Source organism: Pseudorca crassidens, chromosome 3 (assembly GCF_039906515.1).
Source record: "Pseudorca crassidens isolate mPseCra1 chromosome 3, mPseCra1.hap1, whole genome shotgun sequence".
Lineage (NCBI taxonomy): Eukaryota > Metazoa > Chordata > Mammalia > Artiodactyla > Delphinidae > Pseudorca > Pseudorca crassidens.
This window is the reverse complement of record NC_090298.1, coordinates 144,460,862-144,480,253: the sequence shown is the minus strand read 5'-3', so window position 1 is coordinate 144,480,253 and position 19,392 is coordinate 144,460,862. Positions and strand designations below refer to the sequence as shown.

At 51.6% G+C, this 19,392-nt stretch overlaps 1 protein-coding gene and 1 long non-coding RNA gene across 10 annotated transcripts in view; one reads left to right on the top strand and one right to left on the bottom strand.

Moving 5' to 3' along the window:
* Positions 1 to 1,146: 1,146 nt before the first annotated feature.
* STC2 (stanniocalcin 2) lies at positions 1,147 to 12,961 on the bottom strand. The gene is made up of 4 exons (XM_067732822.1): positions 12,541 to 12,961; positions 10,334 to 10,476; positions 7,344 to 7,555; positions 1,147 to 2,284 (listed from the first exon to the last, which is right to left on the bottom strand). Exons 1-4 carry the CDS (start codon positions 12,689 to 12,691, stop codon positions 1,882 to 1,884), a joined length of 909 nt encoding a protein of 302 aa, XP_067588923.1. The 5' UTR covers positions 12,692 to 12,961; the 3' UTR covers positions 1,147 to 1,881.
* Positions 11,685 to 19,392, top strand: part of LOC137222094 (uncharacterized) — a 143,230-nt gene continuing 135,522 nt past the window's right edge. For 7 of the 9 annotated variants that reach the window (XR_010942307.1, XR_010942309.1, XR_010942311.1 and 4 more), the window contains exons 1-2: positions 13,442 to 14,233; positions 17,583 to 17,688. This is a non-coding gene — a long non-coding RNA (uncharacterized lncRNA). Of the gene's footprint in view, positions 11,981 to 13,441; positions 14,234 to 14,650; positions 14,994 to 17,582; positions 17,689 to 19,392 lie in introns of those variants that run through there. The other 2 variants (XR_010942313.1, XR_010942314.1) reach the window with 2 other exon arrangements.

Here is a 19,392-nt window from a genome sequence, read left to right as displayed (position 1 = left end):
GATCATGAAAGATTGGGGAAATGACGCCCCGGCACCGTGTCCTGGCAGCAATGAGATTGGATTTGGGTTATATAAACACTAGCTGTGCTTTGGGTTCGGGCATTCTGTGGAACAAATCATTTTCGAGTAGATAAATTTAGCTTCTTTATCTCTGGCCTCAGGTTGCTTTCAGGGAAAGCTATGAGCTGATGTAAATGGAGGATGCATACTTTTTTGCCCAGTCACTAGAACAGCAGTCAGCAAACCCAGGCCCAGTGCCAAGTCCAGTTGGGTCCCTGTTAAATAAAATTTTAATGGCATGGAGACAAGCCTATTTGGTATGTGTTGTCTACGTATGTCTGCTTTCAGGCGACAAAGGCTTAGTTGAGTAGCTGCAACAGAAACCATGCAACCCGCCAAACCGAAAATAGTGTATTCCCTGTCTGGACCTTTATAGAGAAGGTCTGCCGACCCCTGCTCTAGAAGGACCTGGCCCAGCACATCCATCCACTCCTTGCAATACTGGGCTCCTGTCTGAGTACTGGCTGCAAGAAAGGATAAGCTTTAATTTGTGGCCTGTTGGGAAAGAGAAGTAAAGTCCTATCCCTGAAACCTCTTCAGTAACCACAAGACATCCACTGCTGACGATTTCTGTTCTAATCTTCTCCCTGTATCTTTCCTTCTGTCTCTCCTCTCTGCCTTTCTTTTGTTTACTCTGACTCCTTTTCTTATTGCTAAATTTTCAATCTGGATCTGGGAAATCTCGTCCCTCAGCGATTTTCAGCAGTCTCCTCCATTTGTGCAAAAGGTCGGCATTCCTTGGTGAAAATTACTGAGTAGTCCTTCTGTGTTCCCCTTTTCCATCCTCCAGCGCGGGGAGGCCAGCTTTCCAACTTGGCCTCAGGGAATCCAGGGTGTGGTGCTTTATCTGTCTTGGCTGAGGTGAGATACCGAAATGCAAAAGGAAGTCTGTCAAATGCACTCCTCCTGTGTGCATTTTCCTCCAGGTGTGGCTTTGCCCTAAGTGGCAATGAGCCCACGTCAGGCCGTCAGATGTACGGCTACACTGCTCTTTGATTCCTTTTAAAATAGCACTAAAAACAATTCAGCCCCCAAAGATGGGTTGTTTTTTGTTTTCCCTTGAGCTGGTTTTAATGACCCAGTTGCTTTGTTTGAAAGCTATTTATTTAGACGACAGATAGGGAGATGTAACTGGATAAATAAAAAAAAAAGTGAAATCGAGACTTGAAGCAGTGGTTAAAATACAAACGCACGGGGGCCACTCCCTCGGACAGGGTGCCCCAGACAGAACAATGGCTCAGAAATTACACTTAGAACCCTCACCCGCCCCTTCCCAAGTTGCTCCAAACCTCAAGGTCCCATGCAAGAAACTGGATTTGGTTTGGCCAAGCACCCACACGGCCCCTGCTTCCTCTCCACCCTTCTCCCGATTCCCAGGGAGATTTTCACACCCACTCCTAAACCGGAATCCAGCTGCCCTCCACCAAGACAGCACCAGAAGCTGCGGTCTGGGCCGCGATCCAGCCCCGGGGGTCACCCCCGCCCCTCCCCATCGCCTCCCACAGCAGAGGGAACCGCAGGCTGCCGCCCAGGGGCTCCGCGGATGGAAAGAAGGCAAAGTTGCAATGAGGACGCCGGGTGGCTCCCTCCCTTCGGGATGTGCCGGTGCGGGACCCAGCGGGCACAACCGAGCCCTCGCTGCCGCCCAGGGAGTCTCCGCTTCACCTGTCCATGCCGCTTACATACACCTCCATCAAGTCCGCAATCCCCATCACATCCTGCGTGTGACATCCCCCCTCTTTAATGGCAAATGTTTTGGAATGTCCAGAGAGAAGAAAATGGACGGCGTGGAGGAAAGATTTCCCGGCCGGGCCTTTCGTTTCACCTCCGGATATCAGAATACTCAGACTGTTCATCCTCCCACTCGCTGCTTCCAGAAGTTCCCTGGGCCCCGTGGCCGGCCGCTCTGCCCCGGGTGTGGGCGTTTGCGTGGCTCTTGCTACCTCGCTCGCCCTTGGCACCTCGGCGGGTCTCCTGACTGCTGGGCTCCGAGAGGTGGTGACCTGCTTCGCCGTGGTGGCCCCTGGAGACCTTGGCCCTGTGGCCCTGGAGCTGGCGCTCGGGAGGCGCCGTGGGAGGCCTCTGGATGGTCGACGTGCAGAAACTCAAGATGGAGCACAGGCTTCCCCAGTTCTGCTCACACTGAGCCTGGACGCTGTGCGTGATGGCCTCCTTCACCTCCTCCCCACAGGTCAGCAGCAGGTTCACCAGGTCCACGTAGGGTCTGGAGATTGAGAGAGAGACCCAGGATGCGGTACGCCTGCAGAGGGCAGGACCGATATACCAGGGGGGAGGGACGTGACCAACGCTTGGCTTGGGTTTGGTTTGGTGGACGATCTTTCTGGAACTACCTGAAGCCTATTCTTTGGAGTACTGGTCTCAACCAACATGGACTGGGTGGCCATTACGTACTGGGCTCCATGCCAGGCATTGGAGAGAACTGGAGGCTGGGGAGAGAGCCTACCACAAGATGAAGGGCCAGTGAGGGACTTCCCTGGTGGTCCTGTGGTTAGGAAGCCGCGCTTCCACTGCAGGGGGCCGGGTTCGATCCCTGGCTGGGGAACTAAGATCCCGCATGCCATGCACAAATAAAAGGGCCAGGGACAATTCACAGGTGCATATGCTAGAAGTCTAGGAAGAATCTCTGGGGAGGGGGGGCAAGAATGCCAGCTGTGTGAATAAGACGGCAGGGGAGCTCCGGGTCTGTTTAGGGTGTGCTAACTAGGAGGGTTTTAGCAGGAGTGGAGCTGGGTCTTGGAGCCAGTGGAATACTTAGGCAAATGGTGAAGGGCCTTAAATACCAAACTGAGGAGTGTTTATGGCAGGGAAGCGAGGTTGGCTGGCTTTGCGCTGGGTATCCTTCTCCTAGGTGAGCTTTGTACGTGAGGATCCCAAAACACCATCTAACCCATAGTCCGTGTTTGCCCCTGGTTTGGGCTCATGGTGATAAAGGGTGTTTTGGGAAGTTTCTGGGTGCACTCTCCTCTGTATCTGGAGGAGTCCGGAACAGGCAGAGAAGGGTGGGGGGATGTGAATTCCCACAGAGCTCTTCCGCTCCTTGGTAGCAGAGGCCGAGGTGGGGGAGTGGCTGTCTAAGCACCTCTATGCTTCCAGTCTGGGCTTCCCCACAACGGGAGATGAGGGAGGGGAGAGCTGGCTGACAGGGGTCTACGTGCTTGGGACGAGAGCCAGCTGTCTGTGAAATAAGCACGCTGGGATCCCAAGGGGAGGGCCAGTTGCTCAGGCCATCCCAGCTGCCCCGGGGTGTTCTTTAGGAAAGTGCTGGATGACCACGTCATGCAGACCTTCCTCCTGCGGGTGGGAGGTGTGTGCAGACAACTGGAGCAGTGTGCCTGCTTCTTATATTTTGGGGCCCAGCTGGCAAAAGGTACCCCCCGGCAATGGGCGGTCCTGGCCCACTCACTGGCCTTTTTAAGATCCCCAAGGCGGGAGAGGGGTATGGAGTGTTCCATGTGGCTAACCAGCTTTCTTAAGCAGTCCTCACTGGCAGAATTTCTGGCTATCTCTGATCAGGAACATTGAAGCTCTGGGCCATCCCTTTGGGCAGGAAATCACTCTGGAACATGAGATCATTTGTAAGAAGAAGAAAAGAAGAATTTTTTTCCTCTGTGAGCCTGGACCACCTGGGGGGCTGCATTATAGCCCATTTAATCTTTTCTCTGCAAGTTGACAGTTGTCGCCAAGCAGGAAGAGCAGATTGTGTTTTGAGACTTGTGAAGTAGTTTACTGCCATTTTTATGAATTAGTCCTCAAGTTGTAATTGAGTGAACTGTCCTCATTTCATCGATATAAAAAAGGAGACGAGGCGGGTGTGTGTGTGTGTGTGTGTGTGAAAGTGGCTTTGGAAGCTTCTGGGCTGGGAAGGCCTGGGGCTGGGCTGAGAGTGGAGAGGAGGACTGTTTTGCCTGATAGAGATCAAGCTGCCTTTTAAGGCCTCCTTGATGCCTTCAGAGTCAGAGAGTCTGGGCACGGCTGATGGGCAGGGTGCTGGAACTCTCTAAGGCAGGCCCCTAACCGTGACGAGGACAGCAATGACCCAAGTCTGCTTGAGTTAAGAGATGAGGGCAAGGGGCAACACAAGGGAAATGCTCCCTGCAGGTCTGTTTCCTTCCATCTTTTGAAAACTAGCAACTGACTGCCTCAGGGAGGTCAGGGTCACCGAGTATATCTGCTAGAGCAGCGTCGGGATTTTAGCACCTGATCCTACCTGCCACCCCCTGGGGCTAGATGGGCAAATCGAGGAGGCTGAGCATCTGTCCTTTTGGGACGCTCTCCTTCACGTTTCTTTCCCCAGAGTAAGGGGAGGGACCTCTTGGGAATGCACAGACTGCCTCTTGGCCTCCTTCGCCAGGGCGTCCTGCCCACCAGATGAGCTCTCCGAATCCCGAGGCGGTCCCGGAAGGCTAGCCCACGCTCTCTTCTGCCCTCAGCGCTGTCGGCTGGGGAGAAAGCTGTGAACTGTGGGGAGGGCTGTGTGTTCATCCAAGCTTGTTTCGAGCTGGCATGGTGCCTTCTCCGGCTGCTAGCTCAGCCCGTGTCTAATGACAAAGCCCAGCTCTCTCCACTGGGAGTCAGCAAGGCTAAAAGATTTTTTAAAATACTTGGAGCGGGACGTGGCTGGAGGCTGCCAGCACTCAGTGACAGGGTGTGTGGTGGCCAAGCCGTTGATATGGAGGAAGTGGGATGGGAAGGGGTGAGGGGAGCGGAGGGTTTGAAGGAAGTCCTTTTAACTGAACGTGTTTTGGGGTGAATGAGGATCAGGTTGAGGGATGCGGGTGACGTGCATTCTGGAGTGACTATGATTTCCTCCTCTCTAGAGGGAAGAGCAAATTCAGTTTTCATTTTCTTATCTGTGGCCAGTGTCACACATTCTTAAATGGTCTTCTTGATATTTGGGGACTGATGGGATCTTTTGTGCCCAAATCAGTTCAGATAGTTAAAAAACAAAAACCTCAGTTCAGCTTGAAGCACTAGGGGACGCAGTGTGTAGTCGTGGCTTCAGAAGGGAAGGTAGTGGGGATTTGTGGGGAGCTAGGGGTGCCGGCTTAGCAGGAGGCAAGATGACTTGTAGGCAGCCACACTGAGAGTTTGAGAAAATGGCCCAGGGTTGCTTTCGGGATGGACCACCAGCATTTCCAGAGCAGGCCTGGGTGGGGGCTATGTGTTGGCTCTAAATGATGTAAGGAGTCCTTTGGAAGTCAGGGTCCCGTGGCCCCATGGACCATGTTTCCGTAGAGGAGATGTCAGAAAGCCACAGTACTTTCCCTCTCCTTAAATTCAAGGTGGGGAGGGTGGCAAAAAACCTCAAAACCTTCAGTTTCCCCACAGAAGACGTTTCTCCAGAAAGATAAAGTCTTCTTGGCTCCAAAAAGGTACCATAGAATTAAAAACAAGTGCCCCGTCATCCATGCTTGAGGCCAATAAACTATCTCTAAAGGATGACAGTGGGCTGAGGACAAATGAACTTCATGAGTTTCTCAGCCATGGGGTGTCTGCCTCTTGCAGGGGCACCTTGAAGGAAGGAAATTTCCCAGTGCTTTGCCAGTGTAATGGGGCTGTTTCTAAGAAAAGGGAAAAATCCCGCCACATTTGGGGACCACTGAGCCTTTAGCTGGTCTAGGCGGGGAGAACGCAGCCTAGGTTACAAGGAGGTTTGAGGTCTATTCCCGACAACTGGCTTCAGAATCACCAATTCCCAAGTTGAAGAGTAGGAATTGAACCTCAGAGTAAGACCTTTAACCACTTAGCTTCACTTTCTTCCTCTGTTATATGGGGACGGTATTCTCTGGCTTGTGGCACTGTTGGGAAAGATAAATGAGATAATCCAGGCAAAGTCTCTGGCCAAAGGGCCTGGCCCACTGAGAAAATGATAGTTATTGTTATTGCTATTGTTGTTGATGTTATTGTTGCTTTGTTTTTCTCTAGGGATTTGGAAGAATAGAAAATATTTTATCAGGCATTAGTGTAACTCAAGGAAAAGCCACATCGGTTTGCTCTTGGCAAGAGCTGCTGGCAGAGATTCACGGTGAATCTTATAATTCTAACACCGCACCAAGGGGTGCTGCAAGATACCTAGAGCCTCATAATCAAGTGGAAAGTGACAGGTGACGGTTGCTGTCCTCTGTGATCTAAGTGGTGTATGTGGAGGTGGGGAGTGGCCTGTTTAGCGACATAGCTGGGGGAGGCCATGGCACAAACTAAGGAGCAAGAGTTCATAAAATTGTACTGATTTGGCTCAACGAGTCACTGTGTAAAGACTAACAGTGCTATGACTTGTACTGGGCTGCTTAGCTAGTAGCTTCCTTTCTAAGTCCCCAAGGAAGGCGCCATTGTAACCTTCAGGGGCTACTGTGTTAGAAGCAACTATGTACCCACATGCTTTACTACTCTGCAAAATTTAGGATCCCATAGGGATGTTTTTTAAGGAAGGAGACGTCCTGGGTTTATGATCGAATTGCAAGTCTTCCGATAAGTACGTTCCTATTTCCTCACTTTGGCATAAAGGCGTTTAGCTGATTAAAGTTTTTGTCATTTGTTTTGCATTTTCTCTGGGAGGGCGTTAATGTTAGAGAAGGTGAATCGGACCTTCTAAAGGAAAGGAGAGCTTATGGAGGCAGGAGAAAAAGCGATTGGTTTGTAAGGGTGTAAGTCCTGGAGCCCGACCGCCTGGCTCCTTATCCTGGCTTTGCCTTTCATTGTCTGTGCGACCTTTACCGCAGTGAACCTCAGTTTTCTCATCTGTAAAATGGAGATGAGAAGGGTACCCAGCTCACGGCGCTGTCATGTGGATCAAGTGAAAAATGCATATGAAGCCCTTAGCACAATACCTGGCACTTAGTACACGCTCAGTATATATTATCAGCTCTCGGCCGTCCACCGGGGCACCTGCACGGCTACCTGGAACACTCAGCACCATTGGGATCTTGGCTGAGGGGAAGACGAAAGGTATTTCCGAATTCTACACATCTCACGCTCGGTGAAAAGATTTCCTGTGGCTACTGCTTAGGATTTGGAAACCGATGGTGGAAATTTCTTTTGCTTTTCCTGAAGGCCAGCTGGAAGGGGACTCCCAGGGAGTCAGTGCACAGCTTTCTGAGGTAAACCACAGCCTTCCCAGTTTGACAGGAGAGTTCAGCCTCTACAAGCCAGCCCCTCAAACCGAGGAAGACTCTCCTCCAGCCCCAGCAGGCCTCCCCTTCCTCTATCCTAGTTGCACCATTCCGTTCCCCCCCACCCCCCTGCCCCCAGAGGGCAGCACTCACTCGTGCAGCAGTAAGTCCTTGAAGTGGATCATCTCCACCATCACCCGGGTGTTCTCCTGGGCGGCAGAGCACAGGTCGTGCTTGAGGTAGCATTCCCTCTGTAACTGGAACACCATCTCCTTGATGGCCGGGCACTTCCGGCTTATGCAGCCGAATCTGTGCCGCAGAGCGTGGGCCTTACACTTCAAGGCATCTTTGATGAAGGACTTGCCCTGAGAGCAGAGGGGACAGCGGAGGGAGAGGGGGGCGGAAGAGACCAGTCCTTGTTACACACTTCGACTTTTTTACCCTTTCTGGGCTTACAAGGGATTTTTCTGACAACTGAACTCCAAGGCCCTGCCGCACACAGACACCCTGGCAGGTGACAGGCTGAGGCTACATCAGGAGGTCCGTCCAGAGGGACGTGATACCCCCGCATTCGGGAGACAGACGCATCGGCCTCCTTCCTCCTGGCGCGCTCTGCTAGCCTTCCTGGTCCTGGGCCACCCATGACCCTCCATCCTCAAGGCGGCCCACTGTTGGCCGTTTGGTGGCAACGCTTCTGGAACACAGAGGGGAATTTGGCCAGGCATAAATCCAGAACTCCTTGGTGGCGCTCAGCAGGAGTTTTTCTCAAGTAGAAGGTGCCTGCTTGTCCAAATCTCACATTTCTCCCCTCGTTCCTTCTTGGGATGTCAAGATCCGGTGCTAGCTGGGCCTCCCTTCTCTGTCTCAGTGCCTCCTGCCACCCCCAGCCCATACTCTCTCTTGTCTCCTCCTAGCCTTTAAGGAGGAGCATTCTTTTTCCTTTTTGAAAGCAATTCGACTCCTTGAAACTGTTAGGGTTATTGCCTCTAAAAGGCCCGCCTGGCACACTGCCTGGCAGCATCTGGGGCCTGAACTGCCCGACTGACGGCCCCTCCCCCATGCTCCCAGCCTCCGAGTGGCGAAGGCAGCCAGGCATACATCTGGCCTACAGTCCTCTTTCTTGGCAACCCCATTAGATCGCTCTTATCCTAGAAAGGAGACAGCTGTTCGGGGTGTGGCGGCGAGCCCGGGCCGGCAGCTCCCTTATCAACCTCTCGGGGCAGAGAGGCACTGTGGGATACCTACCCAGGGATCCCCGCACCCCGCTTACTATAGAAACAAGCTGTTGTTGGAGAGGTCACCCCCTGTCTTTTTAGACAGGCCCGGACGTACCGGAGTTGAGAAAGTAAATGGGTTTAGGTTGGAAGTGGGAAGCCAGCCAGCATGTTTATTTCAGTTCTCTCCTTTAGAAGCACTTGAAATGTCTACAGATAGTGTCTGATCACTGAAAAACCACCTCCCCGTAGCCCCCTTTCCTCTGACTCTCCAGTGGGAGCCAAATAGGATGGAGGGTAGGGTGTGCCAGTTTATTAAGTAGTTATGGCCTGAGATCTGACTTGAAAGGGATGCTTCTAACTTGAGAACAGACTGCTGTTGGTTGAGAGAAAAAAGGAAGATTAATTTATGCGAGGGCTGCAGTAATACGTTCTTGGTATTCTTCCCTGACATCCTGTGGGATTGCCCTGAAACACACATCTTTCCTCCGGATTTCCTAGTACGTTTCCTAATTCCAGTTAATCCAGAAGGGATGCTTTATTCGGGAGTCTCAAGGAGTTCAAACGTTCTACTCCTCTTTCCTTCCCCGGTTTCTGTTTCCCCTGCTGCCACCCCACATCCTCTGTAGGGGAGGCTGCCAGCCCCGTCACATTGCTTTCTGGTTCCCAGGCGTTGCTTTGTCAGGCTCTCTACAGGATGTCAGTACACGGTGACTGGCGATGTCCATAAATCACACCTAAACTGTTGGCCTCATCCAAACACTGTCATGGCTCGCCAGTGAAACGGGAGAGGAAGTCTGTAACAACTACAGGGCACTTCACAGTGCACATGTGGGCTGGGGAGGACATGAAGGAGATGAGCCTAACGCTCCACTCCATCGGAAACGTGTTTGGATCGTGGGCACTGGAGCCATGAAGTTGCTTGTTGGGTTCATTTCCCGCCCACACAGCAACTGGGCTTTACCCTGGGATAACTGAAGTGGGTCAGGCCCTGACTATATTTATTATATAGAGCAGGACCCATTCAGGGTTCCGACTTCTCGGGTTGGGAAAGGAGGATCTGCTACTTAGGAGGGAGAAAAGTCTGCTCTTCTGAAGGCCCTGATTTATCCATGCTACCTGCCCACATGCCTTCTGAATTTATTTATTTATTTATTTTTGGCTGCGTTGGGTCTTTCTTGCTGCGCGTGGGCTTTCTCTAGTTGCGGTGAGCGGGGGCTTCTCTTGTTGCGGAGCACAGGCTCTAGGCGTGCGGGCTTCAGTAGTTGTGGCTCGTGGTCTCTAGAGCGCAGGCTCAGTAGTTGTGGCACACGGGCTTAGCTGCTCCGCGGCATGGGGGATCTTCCCTGACCAGGGATTGAACCCGTGTCCTCTGCATTGGCAGATGGATTCTTAACCACTGCGCCTCCAGGGAAGTCCCCCACATGCCCTCTAGGAGATGATGAATTTCTACAAATTTTGTGTCTCTTTTATTCTTGAAAATAGCTTTCGGCATGGTCAGTTGGAGTCCCTGCCCTTCCCCCCTCAACCTACGCTCCTAAATGTGATGGGCCTTGCAGACTGGGTTCTGGGTAGCCAGACATCCTTAGGTGTCCCTTAGAAGGTGTTTATTATTTATTATGGCTTCTGTCTTCTCTGCTAAGAATCCTCAGATAAGTGTTCAACTTGGTCTCCATTCCACTCTGTGTGTGGAGACACAGTTGAAGAGTGGAGAAGGATTTAGCCTACATGACAGGTCCAGAAAGCTGAACTCCAGGAGTGGAGTGGGGAGTCATTGGCAGTCTGCTGCTCACCTAGAAGGTCTCTGGCAAGTGCTAAAACCCACCATGACCATCAGCTAAGAAAATCTGTTAATAAGTCTTTCCAACGAACGTTTCGATCACGCTACGCTAACACAAAACATTCTTGGCGCTCAATATGTTTTTTTACCTGGGCATCGAATTTTCCAGCGTTGTGCAGAAAAGTCATGCAAATTCCATGTAAGCCCCGTATCTCACAAGAGTTGTTCTCGAAACATTCAAACACGCCACACCCCACATCGCCAGCGTTGACCAAGCAGTGCTGGATTTCCGCTAAAATGAGAATTACATACAATCATATTCAAAATTCTCAGCCACGCTGGGGAGTGCAGAGAGGCGGGTTGAAATAAAAGTAATGACTAAAAGAAGATTTAAGAGAAAAAGTTAGGAGTGACTATTTCAGGATCTAAAAAACCAGGGAAAGAAAATTTCATCACTTCATCTACTTATGAAAATGTATTTGTAAATATTTGTAAAAAAATTAGCCAAACCTACATTGCGAAAGTTGCAATCAGAGGTTAGGTCTGAACACTCCATTTTTCATCCTTCTCATCTTATTAAAGTATTGGTGGGAATACTTAGTCTGAAAGCATAAGATATTTCAGCTTTCTAAACCCACAGACAAAAATAAAATTTCAACCCATCCGCTTGCTCTTTCCTTTCTGTACTTCATCAATGAAATACCCTTCTCTACTTGGATGGAGCTGCTGCTATTAAATGAAGGCCATTTCCTTCCTGACCCCCAAATGAAAGCGTCCAAAAAGCAGTTTCAATTCAGCTTTATGATTCAACATCTAAAAATCAAAACAAAATTCCTATTAAGGCAGCGCCTCCAAACCGTCCGCATTAAAAATACCAGGCTGGGGAAGCTGCGGTTTGCAAGCAGGCTCGGGGATAGAGTCAGATGGGGGCTTGTCTGCAGAAACGCAACCTTCGCAGTTAGAGGCTCCTTTTAAACAGAGATCCGGGGTGAGGTGACGCTTCATCCCCTAGAATTCCCGCGACCCGGGAGTTTGCTGCCCCCCTTCGCAGAATGTGGCTCTAATTCGTCTCTGTGAAAGGACAGGCTGAGAGGGAGTTAACTGTCAGGCTGCCGCGCGCAAAGCCTGTCTTCCTTCCCTCCCCCTACCCAATTCCTTGACTTAAACCAACCACAAAATTACATCAGAAAAGTATATTTTGGAAGAAGGGCGGGGTCGGAGGAGATAATCCACATTCAGATTAAATCTGCGGAGAGAATGAGGGGCGTGTATTTATTGAGGGTCACCAACTAGCGAAAATCACGTTCGATTCTCAGGGAAAGCTCTGGGACTTTCCCTGAGGAGAGGGTGGGCGAGGGTCCTAGGATGAGCGGGGTGCGGGCCGCGGGTGCTGGCACCCGCCTATGGAGGTGGGAGACTCCCGGATGACCCCACGCGCGGCCCCGGCGCGCCGGCCAGGAGCGCGCAGGGCCGCGATTCACGCGCTCCGGGCGTCGCTAATGGGCACTCGTGCATTCCTGCTCGTGCGGTGAGCGCACGCACGCCGCCCCCGGTTTCGCAGGCCCCCTAAATAAAGGGAGGGCCGTGAAGAGCGAAGGAGCTGTAGGCAGATTTTCTTCCTCTCCAGGAGGCTGGGAAAAGGGCCAGCCCCGAGCCCTGCACGCCTGGCTGTGCTCGGCAGCTTGTGGGTGAGCGGAGAGCCGGTCAAGCAGCTGCGGCGCACGGTTCGGGCCGTGTCACCATTTCTTCCCTTGCTGACCTGCCCTGGAGCGGGGGACGGCGGCAGCACCGCAGAGGTACGCTTTTGCGCCACCCGCCCCTACCCCTTCCGAAAGGAATGCCCCCTAAGGGGAAAGTTCAAAATGCAATTTGTCTCGCCTACAAAGTTCTCGGATGTCGGGCATCTTTTGAGGAAAGGGAGAAGCGGTCCTGCCGCGGCCCGCCGGCTGGAAAGAGAAGTTCTCCGGCTTCAGGGCGCAGCCCCGCTCCGGGGACCCTCCGTGCCTCCCGCAAGCCGGTCAGGATGGAGCAGGGAGCTTTGAACCGGACCGGGGACTCCGGAGCCGGCACTGGCCGCGTCAGACGCTGCTTCACTTACCCTCGACCCAGGGAGGACAGCAACAAGTCCTGCCCCAGCCATTTCATCACCCTGCCAGCACGTGCGGATTCCGGGCGCGCGGAGCCCGGCGCGGACCTCGCTTTGCCTCGCGCTTTCCTTTGCACGTCCTACGCCACCCCAAGAGTTTGCGCGGCCCAGGGTGGGCGCCCAGTTCCGGGCGAAGCGCCCGGGGCGCTCTGTGTGGGTGCCGGGTGTCTTCTCCCAGCAGCTCCCCGCCGCTGGGGCGCACGCACTTACCTGTGTTCTGCAAGGACAGGCGGCCTTTCTGCTGGGATCCCCTGTCTTGGGGGCCTTCGGGCGGATTGGTGGCGTCGGTCCCTCGCGCCGGGTCGAAGGTAGCCAACACCAAAGCCAGTGTCACGAACTGGCGCAGCCGCTCGGCACACATGGTTCTTGGTGTAAACCTCCCGCCCGGAGACCTGGATTCTTTGTGCTCCCCTCCTCCTCTTCCTCCTCCTTCGCCGCTTCCCCTCCTCCTCCCACTCTTCCTCCTCGCTCGCCTTTTCCCTCCTTGCGGCCGCGGCTCGGATAGAGGTTACCCAGCGCCCTCCCGTAGCTCTCTGGAGAGCATGTGACCAGGCCGTTAGCGGAGCCGCGAGTGCCCGGCAGTGGCAGGGATGGTGCCCCAAATATCCCTGGAAGCTCTGGTGTCACTTGAATGAAGGAGTCGAGCAGGTGTTGTCCCGGCGGCTGGACCAATCCGAGACCCCCGCCCGTTTGACAACACGGTCGGGAGGCGTGGCCTGTGCCCAACTACTACGGGAGGAAACCGAGCGCCGCTGGGAGCGCCTGACAAAGTTGCAGACCTGGCGGCGGCCACGCGTTTGCGTGCGTGTGTGAGTGTGTGAGAGCGCGGCCGGAGATGCATGCGCGTGTGCGGGTGCTCGAGGGCAATGGCCGAACGGACTTAAAAAAATAAAAGCGAATTCCAGCTCCGGTTGCAGCTAAAGAAGGGCGAGAGGGGACAGTTTGCGCTGGGACAGCGTCCGCCCGGTCTCCTGACTCGCATCACACCCGCATCGGGCTGGGAAAGTTTCCTCTTTCTGCCTGTTGGAATTCACTTGAGATTCCCAGCCCCGAGGATTGGAGAAGTTTCCTGGATACAGTGATGCTGGGGCCAAACTGGACACATATGGGAATTCCTGGCGTTGTGACGCTTTGCATTAAAAAAAAAAATCCCTCAAACTATTTAAGATAGGATCAGAGCACTAGATATAGGACTTAGCCTGAGCGACTGCCCCATCTTCCTCTTTTCTCCCCTCTTTGGTGGGCCTTGGTGCCAGATTCTCGCCCCTCCCTCAGTCCAGACGGATTCCGGGCTGGGCTGCAGGGATCCAGGTGACTGACTGGACCTGCATCATTTCCAGGCGGGGGGCTGGGAGGCCCAGGCAGCCCTGAGTCAGCCCGCCGAGGAGCATCGCGTGCCCCAGAGGCTGGAGCTTGAAAGGCAACTTTACGCGTCTCCAAACATACTCTTCCATTTTCTCAAAGCGCTACTCGCCACCCCATTCTGGTTCCCTTTACTCTTCATTCATCGGATGGAAAAGGTCAAAAAATTCTCCCCAAACCCTAAAAACAAAACCCAAGGAAATTCTCTCCGTCTCTTTTCCTTGTTCGAGCTCCCTCCCCAAGCACGGCCGGGGCTGGATTGCCCCCGACCGCTTTCTCCCCCGGCCTGCGGAAGCAGGGAGAAAGTTGGGCGCCGCTCGGAGCGCCTCTTCCCCCGCTGTGTGTGTACGTGTGCACGCTCACGTCTCCCCGGCGCCTGGGCTGGGGACAGGAACTGCTCCGGGCACCGTCAGTCCGACGGCGCTGCTCTGGGGGCTTGCAGGGCTGGGGGAGGGCGGGGACGCGAGTGCCGCGCCACTCACCCCGGGTTGACGCGCCCTCGCCCCTCCCCCGCCGTCTCCATCCTCCTCCTGGAGAACAGGTGAGCCCGGGTACCAGCTCCCACCCCCCGCGCCGGCCCCGGCCTCGGCCCCGCTCTGCTCCCTGCCCTCTGCGGTAATTCGCCGGAGAGGTTTCATCACCCACTGCCCGTGGCGACGCGGCCCTGGGTCTCCGCGGCGGGGCGCACTGCGAGCCTCGTTGGGGCAGCCATGTGACACGGTTGGGGGAGGGGGTGCGGAGACGCTGGGGCCGGGTCATCCTCCGGCCGCCGTTCGGCTTCCAAAGCTCCCTTCCCAGGGTTCCGGATGCACGAGGGCGTTAGGAAGGGGGGTGGGGGCAGGGTGGCCGCCTCTGGCCGCGGCTGTCCAGCGCATCCAGTGGCCTTGAGGTGGGAGGAATGAAAGGAGGGGGTGGGGAAGGCGCCTTCGGGTGGGCTCTCCCCGGGGTTGCAGCGCCTGGGACCTGCTGTCCACCATCCCCACCCGATTTCAGAGCCCAAGGAAATGGTCACTTTGAGGGTCCGAGTCTGCAGCAGTGGCAAGAAACTGGCCACTCATGCCCATGATTCCAATAACAATTACTTCTTGCAGCCTCAGAGCTTTGGGGGAAGGAGGTGGGGTACAAGTACATTCAAATAGGTGGTTAGCATTTCCCACCCTGCTTTTGTTTGCGTAGTTAACTTCCTTTATTAGTTTATGAAACACCGTCTCCTGTAGATCCTGAAAAGACAAAACGTAACAAAAAAAAACCCGGCAGCAGTCTGGCCTCCCACGAACTCCATAAGCCTCTGAATTACCTGGGTAGGTTTTCTTTCCTTGGAGAGCCTTTTCTGTAGGTGAGAGCATGAGCTATATTGGCATTTAAAAGGGCATCTGGTCTCTTGGTTCTTTGAGCCACAGAAATAGGAGAGGTCCACAGGGTGGGAGCAAGCCGACCTTTGTTGGATGAAGACTCTCGGAGTCTTCTCAGCCACCTGGATCAGGGGCCGGGCAGATGGAGGTCTCTGGGCTCCTGCCTCCCAGAGCTGGGGCATACCTTTTGCCACCATGAAGCCCTGGGGCTGCCCTCAGAGGACCTGCATAATGGAAACATTCATCTTGGGGCTTTTTGCTCCAGTCTCACAGGGGACATTCTGGTCTCCTACCTTGTCTCCTACCTGAGCCACCTGTCCCTTTAGAACTAAAAGGAAAGTAGTGAACTGTATTTGAGGTGTTGCAAGTTACAGGTACCAGTTCTTAAAAGTTTTATCGTCAGGCCACTTGGCCAGGGCCAGACATCCAGAGAAGAATGCCCACCCCAGTCCGTCCCATCAGGGCTGAGAAAATTCTGCAGAATCGGGAGGCAGTTTCCTGGGATTACCAGTCTAGGCCACAGGCCTGGGGTGGAAGTGGGGAGGGGAGCTCAGGCTGGTGACTGTGTCGTGATCTCCCCTCGTTCCTTCTTCTAGCTCTGTAACTCAGGACTGGTTTGGCAGACTGCGGCTGGTGACAGTAGGGAGTGGGGAAGGGGCAGTAATAATGGTAGTAATTATTATTATTATTATAATAAAGGAAACATGAATTGAGAATAGATACTGGGCCACGCATTGTGCTTGCAGCTTTGGTGTCTCTCTAGGTGGGCATTGAGACTTGGGAGATGCAAGGACAGTCCAGCTGGTATTGCCCTGAGGCTCAGCAGGGAGTCTTGGCTGGACGGACCCTCCTTCTCCATTTAAGACCCAACTGGCAGTGGAAAGGATGAGGCAGGCTCACCTCGTGACATCCTGGGGCTTCTGTGGTTAATGCGTGGAACCCAAGTTTTCCTCTCTAACTCCACCAGTTCAATCCAAACAATAAGTAGGTTAATTCGAGTTAGACTTTGAAAGGGGAGAGGATACTGACAAGTAGAAAAGGAACAGAGGGTATCACAGGAGGGAGGACCAGCAGGGGTAAATGAAGGGAGGAGATATGGTGCGTTTTGTATCGGGAATAGGGGTTGCCCAGTTTGGTATTCAAGTGGAAGATAAAGCTGCCATCTGGGGCCTTGTTGTGGGGCCTTTGTGACAAATCTGTGCTCACCAGAGATCTTGTTTTCACATCCTGATGGCATTTAAGGATGAACCTCCAGGACCCTCTTAGACTAGATTCCCTTTTGGAGTTAGGAAAAGGTCAGGGGTCCAGTGCTGACACTGTGAAGGGGGATACGGATGAGAGGAGTGGGAAGTAATGAGTTGGAATCTTGATGTGGGTTGCTATGCCTAGAAAGGTATTCTTGGAGGATGGGAAGGTATGAGCAGGTGGGGCCTTGGAGGATGGGAAGTTGTTGGATGATGAGGCAATATCGCATAGGTTGATACTTGGTGTCTGGTCCAGGCTGTCTGAGTTCCAAAGCCAGAGTGGAAAACGTGGCTTCCTCGTGGAGAGCTCTTCCTCCTGCAAGCCACGCCCCCTTGGGGCCGACTGTCTGGGCTGACGGCGCCACCTTATGGTTAGAGAGGGAACTGTCTGACCAAATAGTGGACTCTCTCTCCGTGGCTCAAGGGCCTAGGGCACTAATACTGGGTCTTCCACCTGCTCCTCAATTTCCTTAGCAAATCAGTTAATACCGATTTAGGCAATCTCCCCCTTGCAACGACGTGCTTTAATCGCCCCATCAAGAAAATCTCTCTCAAACTTTTTGCTTTTCCTCCCCCATCCTTTGCTGTGAGCCCCAAATCTACCCTCATCATGGCTCCTTTGTGTCATGCCTCTATGAGGGAAAATGAAAAAAAGGTATCCAAGTGAAACTGGACAGACAAAATAACAATAGAATGCTGCTATAAGGCTCCGAAATTCTTATAAGTAGAGGTCCCTCCCTAAAAAGTCTCTGTCTTTCCTTTTATCTCCTTTCATTAAACCAGTGGTTTCATTAAATAGAATTCAGGAGAAAGGAGACTATATCTTCCATATTTGAGTTTGTTTATTGGTACTACAACAAAATTGCTCTCTACTAATTTTCACCGTAAAAGTCCAGGGCCCCAACAACATTATGAGTTAAGAGGGCTTTTGTGGGGCTGGTCTGGAAACCTCACCATCATTTATAATATTGTTTATTTAAGGAGAAAATATTCTGAGTTCCCGAAACAACCGACTTCCAAAGGTTTGGAATACACCACTTTTGTGAATTGGACATTTCCTCTGTGTTGTAGATTAACTGTCAAACCATAGTCATGGACTGACTGGAAACACAAGAGATGAAAAAGAATTTAAAAAAACCCCAAGAGAATAGGACCACTGTCTCCTCACAATAAATCCATTTACTGGAAAGAACGTAAAGCAGTAAAGTTCGGTGTCTGATTGTGGTCTGAGTTTTGTTAATGCCTTGCTCTGAAGCCTGCGGAGTATTCCAGAAGTCGTCTCTGTTTTCCTCAGGTCATGATTTTTGCTTCCGCACTGTGTGTGGAGACAGACTCTAGGAGAAAACGTCCCAGGCCAGGAGCAGCCTGATCTCCGTGGGGAGTGCTGGTGGAGCCCAGAGGTGAGCATCTATGGTCTTGGAATACTACGGAGCTTTCTCTCTGACTGGGTTTCGTCCTAGAACTACGGGTAAGGGAAGGGTCTTTTTGTGGGGCAGTTTACCAGGGAGTCAGATTTTGAAAATTTTCATGAAATGACCAAATCGATTAATGTGATTTAACCATCAGTATACCATCCAGGTCCATGGGACTCAATTTTAGTGTTTGAGTTTTTTTTTTCTGAGCAGTTCCAACTATTTGTAAAGTTTTATGTATCATGACTTTGGCTCTTTTGAAAGGAAATTTTTCAAAGATCAAAGAGAACATTTACTTTTTAACAAGAACAGAATAAAACTCAATCTATCTTGAATGTACCATATGGGACCATTGGAGCCATTTATGAATCTAAGACTTCACGGGATCTTAGTGATCTGATTTTTCTTATATCTTGAAATGTTTTCCATTTTATCATCCTAGGAATTATTTCATCATTACCCATCAATTATTGCCAATGATGCTAAAAATACTAAAATAATAAGAAAATGGAAGAATGATGGAATCACCATCCAGAAGGTTGATGCAACAGTGAAATAAATCATCACGATTGCATCACCCTTCAGTTTTCTTATTACATTGCTTAGAGTATTACATCATCTTTCAAGAAGGTATAAAAGAGGATAGAGGACACCATCTTCTTTTAAAAATAAATTTATTTATTTTATTTAATTTTATTTTTGGCTGTGTTGGGTCTTCGTTGCTGTGCACGGGCTTTCTCTAGTTGCGGCGAGCAGGGGCTACTCTTCGTTGTGGTGCACGGGCTTCTTATTGCGGTGGCTTCTCTTGTTGTGGAGCACAGGCTCTAGGCGCACGGGCTTCAGTAGTTGTGGCACGTGGGCTCAGTAGTTGTGGCACATGGGCTTAGTTGCTCCGCGGCATGTGGGATCTTCCCAGACCAGGGCTCGAACCCGTGTTCCCTGCATTAGCAGGAGGATTCTTAACCACTGCACCACCAGGGAAGCCCCGAGGGCATCATCTTTGTAGTTTTATTATCACTTTCATTGCATGCCATGGAGAATACAGAATTTTTCATTGCCTGCACAAAATGGTGAAGAGAAGAAAATTGACAAAGGAAAATGTTTTACAGTAGTTAGACAAATCAGAAGGGACAGCAGTGACGTTGACTCTGATGTTAACAGTAAAATTCACTCTGTAAGCAAAGTCTCAGACTCTGAGTTTTACCATACAACAATCTGGATCAATTTTCTCACACTCCAGAATCGATCAATAAACAATATATTTTTGAGGACAAAAAATATGGTATTCTCATCCAGTTAGTCATTCAACAAGAATGATTTCATCACCCAATATTTTGCAACAAGAACCTGGACTGTCCTGTTTTGCTCAAAGAAGGGGAGGCCAATCTTCTTGTACCTCTTGTGGTGTTTGTTTAGCAAAATTTCCTTGATACAGTTTGAAAGGGACAAACGATGAAGTCGGGTGTGTTTACAAAGGTGAGCCAAAGAATATTCTTACTAGTGTTTATAAATGTAAGAAACAAAATGCTTTGCAATTATGGAGAAAAGAAGATGCCCGTCTTCTCTTTAGGAAAATTACAACCCATCAAAGGTTTGAAAAGTACTAGTTTTATGATGCAAGTGCAAGAAGAACCAGAAATAACAATAAATTAGAACGTATTAGAGATTTGCTTGAAATCTGAAATTAGTATT